General features: G+C 43.6%; 1 protein-coding gene across 3 annotated transcripts; it reads left to right on the top strand.

The window, feature by feature from the left end:
• Positions 1-494: 494 nt before the first annotated feature.
• On the top strand, positions 495-6,994 carry LOC140538012 (uncharacterized). Of its 3 annotated transcripts, XR_011977697.1 has the most exons (3): positions 495-587; positions 804-4,573; positions 4,790-6,994. XR_011977697.1 is itself a non-coding variant. In XM_072660398.1 (2 exons), exons 1-2 carry the CDS (start codon positions 1,788-1,790, stop codon positions 5,585-5,587), a joined length of 2,511 nt encoding a protein of 836 aa, XP_072516499.1. In that variant the 5' UTR covers positions 495-1,787; the 3' UTR covers positions 5,588-6,994. The 3 variants fall into 3 exon arrangements, 1 of the variants encoding a protein (XP_072516499.1); XR_011977696.1 differs by having other exon boundaries at positions 495-4,573; XM_072660398.1 differs by having other exon boundaries at positions 495-4,149; positions 5,439-6,994.
• Positions 6,995-8,298: the final 1,304 nt, after the last annotated feature.

Below are 8,298 nucleotides of genomic sequence, written 5' to 3'. Positions count from 1 at the left end.
ACAATGAAACACTTCCTTAGAGAGGTGAAAAGCACAGTCTCAACCCATTTACTTTATTCTGATTATGAGGCTGAATTTATTTTTAAGGTAGACAGAGAGATGTTGAGCACTTCCACACTCGTATGGAGTGATCAGTGGGAGAAGGTGGAGTTTTCTTTAGTTTTCTTTAGCCCCACTGCTCATGCAGGGAAAACACAGTATGCATACAGGCTGTTAGCGAGCCGAACAGTGGAGCTGTTCACACAGAATGAGTCATTCATGGGTGCTGCGCTCACCCCAACTGAGGAGGAGGAGGAGCAGCTATCAGCACTGCCTCCCACCCTCTGGGCTCAGGGAAAACATGATGTGGGACTGATTCAGAATTGTGAACCAATTCGTATTATGCCAAAATCAGACTACAGACCTTGTTCTGACCCTGCAGGTTAGAGTGACCCCTGGTGCATAGCATAGGGAAGTGCAGCACAGGAAGTTTAATAAGGAACCAGGAAGTAAATTCAGTGCTGCCTAGTATAGAGCTTGGAACTGTTTGTGTAAATAGTTGATCCTGCTCCATCCACATACAACAGCTTCTAAAAGTGGCAATATCTGTGAGTAGTCTCGTTACAGAAACTATATCTCTCTTTCAGCCTTGGTATTTAGACATGATGATTGTATATCTTGATAGATGTTTACAGTATCTCAAACCATACTGTGTAGCATATGTAGTTCTATTTGTAGCTTTGTCCTTACGGTTTATTCAAATTAAGGTAATTGTATAAAGCTCATTGTATTTCTATATTTTTGTTCTATTTTGTATTTAACAGTTTCACAAGAATCATCTGAGTAAAACCTCAAGCAAAACGGCACCTTGTTTTCACTGGATTTATTTGGATGACTTGTTTAGCTGACTGGATGACTGAGTACAGCTACATTCAGTGAGGCCAGTACAGTGAAAAGATAAGTTCAAGAGACAAGGCTGTTAGCTGGATATTGGATTGCTCTTGTAGAGTCACATTTGGCACTGATCCTGCCCAGCATTTAAAGTCAAGAAAGCATTCTTCATGCATAGATAATGCTTGCAAGAAGATAGTAAAATGGACACACAATCAGTTTCATCTCGCTCATCAAAATCATCGAAGACATCTGCTGTTTCAGTGGCTAGCATGGCAGCAGCCAAAGCAAGGGCAAAAGCTGAAGCTGCCCAGAAAAGAGCTGCTTATTCAAAGAAAGAAAGCTCATTTCTTTGACTTTATGCAGAAGATATTTGACAAACATCATGCAGAGCTGGCACCTCCTCTAAAGAAAAGCCAAGAGCGTTGGTATCTGCCATTTTTTGGTATATATCATCCACAGAAGCCAGGGCAAATTCGTGTGGTTTTTGACTCCAGCGCAAAGTTTGATGGAGTCTCAATGATGTGCTCCTGGCAGGGCCAGACCTCAACAACAGCCTAGTCGGAGTCCTCCTCAGATTTCGAAAAGATGCTGTTGCAGTTACAGCTGACATCCAGCAGATGTTTCACTGCTTTCTTGTACGTGAAGACTGCAGAGATGTGTTGTGCTTTCTGTGGCACCGTGATAATGACTTTAGTCAAGAGATTGTAGAGTATCGAATGAGAGTGCATGTGTTTGGGAACAGTCCTTCTCTAGCAGTGGCAATTTATGGACTCAGACAAGCAGCAAGAGAGCAAGAGCAGGAATATGGCAGTGACGTGAGGCTGTTTGTCGAAAAGGATTTCTATGTGGACGATGCCCTTAAGTGATTCAGCACAGAGGCAGACGCCATTGATGTTCTCAAACGAGCACAAGAGATGCTAGCAGTCTCCAACCTAAGGCTTCATAAAATAGCCTCGAACCGGGCCACTGTAAGGGATGCCTTTCCTATGGAGGATCGAGCCAGCACTATCAAAGATTTCGATCCTTCCGCTGATGACTTACCTGATCAGCGCAGTCTGGGTATAAGATGGAACATCGTAACAGATACTTTCACATTTCAGGCTCCTGACACTAACAAACCATACACGAGACGGGGTCTTCTGTCGGTAGTGAACAGCCTGTTCGACCCTCTTGGTTTCCTTGCACCCGTTATCATTCGAGGGAGGCTGCTACTCAGGGAGCTCTCCTCTGTATGCAGTGAGTGGGATGTACCCTTACCCGAAAATAAACATGAAGAATGGAATAGATGGCTGGAATCTCTTCAAGAGCTGAAAGAGCTACACATTCCACGAACATACTCATCATTCTCTCTTTCCAGTGCCCAATGCACAGAAGTGTGTATCTTTTCAGATGCTTCAGTTAAGGCTATCGCTGCTGTTGCTTACCTGAAGGTCACAGATCAGGATGGACATACTGAAGTAGGATTCCTCCTTGGCAAGACAAAACTTGCTCCACAACCTGAACTTACTGTTCCTAGATTGGAACTATGTGCTGCAGTTCTTGCTGTTGAAATTGCTGAGCTCATTGTTAAAGAAATAGATTTAAAACCCAGTGCAATACGGTTCTACACAGACAGCAAGGTAGTTTTAGGCTACATTTGTAATCAGTCAAGGCGGTTCTATGTGTATGTTAACAACAGGATTCAACGCATCAGACAGACCACTCTACCGAAGCAGTGGAACTACGTACCAACTGAACAGAATCCTGCCGACTGTGGTTCAAGGTCTGTCTCTGCAGCTCAGCTTCAAGGTACAACATGGCTTACAGGTCCATCCTTTCTCCGCCATCCAAAAGAAGTGCCCTCGACAGACCCAGTTGTATTTAAACTTGTTGACCCAGAACACGATGTGGAGGTTCGAGATGAGGTGAAGGTCTTGTCCACGCACGTGAAAAGCCAGTTGGGATCAGGACGATTCAACCGATTTTCTACTTGGAAGTCTCTTGTCAGGGCGATAGCTCACTTGTCTCATATCGCTCACTGTTTTGTACAGCCATCGAATACCAAAGGTTGCAGTGGGTGGCATATCTGTACGAAGGGCCTTCTAGAAGATGCTTTGACTAAGGCAGAGAACATAATTGTCAAAAATGTGCAAAGTGATGCATACTCCAGTGAATTCCAGTGTATTGAATTAAAAGAAAGTCTTTCCTCACACAGCTCACTCTTGAAGCTGAACCCTGCTGTCGACAAAAATGGTTTGCTACGTGTTGGGGGACGTATAGCTCAGGCAGGCCTTGTGGACAAAGAAACAAACCCTGTAATTGTTCCAAGTCGTTCGCATGTCACAAGCCTACTTGTTAGACACTATCATGAGAATGTGCAACATCAAGGTAGGCACTTCACTGAAGGGGCTATCAGAGCAAGTGGGTGGTGGATTGTTGGTGCAAAAAGACGCATCAGCAGCGAAATCCAAAGGTGCATAAAATGTCGCAGGTTGAGAGGCAGCATGGAGGTACAGCAAATGGCAGAATTACCTCATGAGCGACTGCAATCAGACCCTCCTTTCTCCTATGTGGGCCTTGACGTATTTGGTCCGTGGGAAGTGACTGCAAGGCGGACTAAAGGAGGTCAGGCAAACAGCAAAAGATGGGCAGTGCTGTTCACGTGCATGTGTACTAGAGCGGTCCATATTGAGGTAATTGAAGAGATGTCATCTAAAAGCTTCATAAACGCCCTGCGCAGATTTTTTGCCATCAGGGGCCCTGCCAAGCAACTGCGCTCTGATCGAGGTACAAATTTTGTTGGAGCGTCCAAAGAGCTCAAGATGGACAGTGCTGAAGATTCTCCTGTGCAAAAATATCTACTGGACCAAAGATGCACTTGGGTGTTTAACCCACCACACTCTTCACATATGGGAGGTGCATGGGAACGCTTGATGGGGATAGCACGACGTATCCTCGACTCCATGCTCCTCCAACTTGGACGCACACAGCTTACACACGAGATCCTTACCACTTTCATGTCTGAGGTCACAGCCATAATAAATGCACGACCCTTGATCCCTGTCTCATCCGATCCAGAGTGCCCTCTCATCTTGACTCCAGCTATGCTCTTAACTCAGAAAACGGGTAGCTCTCCTGTTCCCTGTAGTGACGTCAGTGAAGGCGAGCTGCTGCGCCATCAGTGGAGGCGAGTACAGAGCTTGGCGGATACATTCTGGAATAGATGGAGAAAGGAGTACCTGTCCACACTACAGGCTCGTCATAAATGGCAGCACAAACGACCAAACCTGAAAGAAGGTGATGTGGTTCTTCTGAAGGACAGCCAAGCCAAAAGAAACAAATGGCCAATGGGCATTATTGTAGATACCATTGCCAGCAAAGATGGGTTGGTTAGGAAAGTACAAATGAAAGTGATTCAAGACGGAGTGGAAAAGGTGTTCTCCAGGCCAATCTCTGAACTGGTATTGCTGTTGCCACAAACTTTGACAGTATAGTACATACTGGATCGTGGTATCATAATTATGATACCAAGCGGGGAGTGTTCTGACCCTGCAGGTTAGAGCGACCCCTGGTGCATAGCATAGGGAAGTGCAGCACAGGAAGTTTAATAAGGAACCAGGAAGTAAATTCAGTGCTGCCTAGTATAGAGCTTGGAACTGTTTGTGTAAATAGTTGATCCTGCTCCATCCACATACAACAGCTTCTAAAAGTGGCAATATCTGTGAGTAGTCTCGTTACAGAAACTATATCTCTCTTTCAGCCTTGGTATTTAGACATGATGATTGTATATCTTGATAGATGTTTACAGTATCTCAAACCATACTGTGTAGCATATGTAGTTCTATTTGTAGCTTTGTCCTTACGGTTTATTCAAATTAAGGTAATTGTATAAAGCTCATTGTATTTCTATATTTTTGTTCTATTTTGTATTTAACAGTTTCACAAGAATCATCTGAGTAAAACCTCAAGCAAAACGGCACATTGTTTTCACTGGATTTATTTGGATGACTTGTTTAGCTGACTGGATGACTGAGTACAGCTACATTCAGTGAGGCCAGTACAGACCTAAACAGCATCAGTATCCTTTGAAAAAGTAGCGTATGCTGTGGTCTCAGCAACAGAGGTGCATCAAACAGAGCCTTTACCCTCATCTTACTCCGCACAAGCAGCAGAGCTTATTACCTTAACCGAAGCATGCAAAATATCAAAATATCTGGACTGACTCCAGATACGCTTGGGGAGTGTCACATGATTTTGGAACGATATGGAAACACAGAAACTTCCTAACTAGCTCAGGCAATAAAATCAAACACCATTCATTAGTCAGTGACCTCCTAGAAGCCATTTTGATACCAGCTGCAATTGCAATAATAAAATGCAACTACACTCACCCAAAATTTTTGTTCTAAATGTGGCCAAGGACTCACAGCAGCCCCACTTGCTGGACACCCCCCCCCCACACCAGTCACAAAGGTGGTCACAAAGTCAAAAAGCAGTCACAAAGGTGTTCCTGAGAGAAATCATTCCAAGGTAGGGGCTGCCAAGCTGAGTTTCAAGTGACAACGGGACTCCATTCATGCATACAGGTGAAAGCAGTGTTACCAGGGTCAGCAGAGAGTCCACTGCACAATTTCCAGCCAGGAGATTGGATGCTCGTGAAGGACCTGCGGAGAAGGAGGTGAAACCTCGGACCGCATCACATGCTGATGGTCACCCACACAGCTGTAAAGATTGAAGGACGAGCGACGTGGGTACATCACACGCACTGCAAGAGGGCACCATCGGTGGAGGACAGCGTAACACAGCATACCCCATCTTAGGTCAGACCCGTGCTATAGGGCAATGCCGGCCACTGTGGTCACTCGGGGACTGTCAAGAACACCGGGTGGGGCGTGACTGTGTTTCTGCTCATCTACTGCTCCGGAACTACAACAGCATGGACATATGCGACTGTCACAGTCCAATGGGAGACTGAGGGACCTGCCTCTGGCATTGGACTTGCCAAAGTAGGACACAAACCTCTAAGTTATACATCCAGTGGGCAAGACTACCTGTGGAAACATGCTTTTGATAATCCTCTGCGTCAAATGATAACAGCGCACATGGAGGAATCACAGGTGCTAAGTTGTCGCATCATAAAGGGTCTATGGACAGCTTCCCAAGAACTGGACAGGGTACTGCTATGAGAGAGCCGTCCTGCCCAGATCCATGGTTTTCAGTCTTCAAGTCGCGGGACAGCCTCGGGGGTCACATACAAGAGCAAAATATCACTTCAAGGGACTTACTATGGCCAGTACCGCCTGATGGAACTATTCACTGCCCTTGGGGACACTATCAGGTGGTCACTTCTTCCTGGAATAGGGACAGCAGCAACTCTGATGAAACTTAATGGATTGGCTTATGAACTTATGGTAACAGTAAATGACACTGCTGGGGTTATAGGGGCAATGAAGCAAGAACAGCAGGCCATACGAGCAGCAGTGTTACAGCACCGCATGGTGTTAGACCTCCTCACAGCACAACAAGGGGGTGTGTGTAAGGTGCTGCTTCCACCTGCCAGACTTCAGTGCCAACATCACTGATTACATGCATCACATGCGTAAGGCAGTCACTCCCCCGGATACTATGCAAGGGGGATGGTGGGACTGGTTGTCAGCCTTGTTAGGTCATGAAATGCTTCGATTATGGTCATTAATAGCTCCAATTGGAATGATACTGATGATTGATGATTGATCCTAGTTCCATGTTTTTTCTCCCTGGTGGGACGCTGTGTCTCAAAATCCATACAAGTACAAGCTGCAGCCCTTTTCTTAGCAACGTCCAAATCTGAGGATGATGGATGAGGGCCTTAGAGAAATGTTTCATAATCAAGTTTAAATGATTTATTAAGGATAAAAGGGGGAAGTGTTAATTATATAGAAAATTATATTATAACCACATTATAATTGTATGTTGATTCATAATAGACTCATTTAATCTTGTATCCACTTAATATTTCGCATGCGTAAATGGTGTTCTGTTCAATATAATCTACTGCACAGTTGTACGGTACATTCTGATGCTATGTCTGGTGCCAGCCGAGGCCAGATAAGGAACACATTGATAAGCATTAGCTGAAACAGAGCAGTTACTCACGTTGTTCCCCAACTCACCCTCACACTCAGGGTCACAGTGTCTTAAATCTATCAACAGTTATTCCTATAAGTATGTATGTTGAATACCATTGAGGCAATCTGTATCGTGGTCACGAGCTGCGTGCAGATTCAATAAACTCTTGCTACTCAATGCATATTCTTGTCTGCCTTATCGCTTTTTGACAGAATTCCACGACAGAACTTACAGATGAATCTTAAATCTACCCCTCCAGCCCCTCAGAACTGACCTGAAATTCACCTAGTGATATTCCAGGATTTTATGCCCGTCTAAAAGCAGAGGGCTTGTCCAAATCTGCGGCTTCCTTCTCTTATTCTTCTTTCTTTACTTTCTTTATTCCTCTTTTCTATTCTTATTTCTCTTTAACCCTTAGTTATTTATTTTTATTTATTCCTGACTCTTTTATATCTTTCCAATTCTTTGTCCTAATCTGACTATTTCTCAAAGCCAACTTTCACGCAGTGACTAATATACACATGTCTTACCATTAAGAAGATAAATGCCCAACCTTCATTAATCTCGCGTGGTGTTATTTAGCTCACCTCACCTTTACTAATTAGACTATTCTACACTTTATTTAACTGTCCTTTACTCTTCTTCTTATGTTCTCTATTTCCTCTGTTGCACTGCAGTCTTGGTCTCGATGCAATGAGGAGATTTTTTTTTATTTAAGCTTCTTCCCAAAGCTTATATACAGGCTTCTCTGTTCTCTCTGGTCCCTGCTTCTGACACTGTAATTCTTATATCCAAGTTAACTCCCCAGCACATCTCGTTCTCAAGGGAAGAAACACTCATTGTTTCCTTTGGGACCCTTAGAACCTTAAGGTCATTGCTGGGTGAACTCACTATTTTACCTATGTGAAATGAAACAAGGCTCAGAGTCAGAAAACAACTCCATACATGGTTATCTTTACATCTCAGCCATTTTCCTAATTTTCTATCTCTCAGGAATGGCTGGGTCTGGCCATGCATGCAGTTGCTGCTTTATGATCATTACATACTACATCTAATGTTTTAAAAATACAATCACAGTATTAGAGAATATATATATACATACAAATACCTATATACACATATACACAGTGGGGGAAAAAGTATTTAGTCAGTCACCAATTTAAAAATTTAAAAAACCCACTTAAAAAGATGAGAGAGGCCTGTAATTGACATCATAGGTAGACCTCAACTATGAGAGACAATGTGAAAATCACTGTCTGATTTTTAAATTATTTTATAATTATCATTATTTATATTTGCAAATAATGGTGGAAAATAAGTATTTGGTCAATAACAAAA

The sequence above is a fragment of the Salminus brasiliensis genome, chromosome 17, assembly GCF_030463535.1.
Source record: "Salminus brasiliensis chromosome 17, fSalBra1.hap2, whole genome shotgun sequence".
NCBI lineage: Eukaryota > Metazoa > Chordata > Actinopteri > Characiformes > Bryconidae > Salminus > Salminus brasiliensis.
The sequence above is the reverse complement of the archived record's forward strand: the minus strand, read 5'-3'. Positions and strand labels throughout refer to the sequence as shown.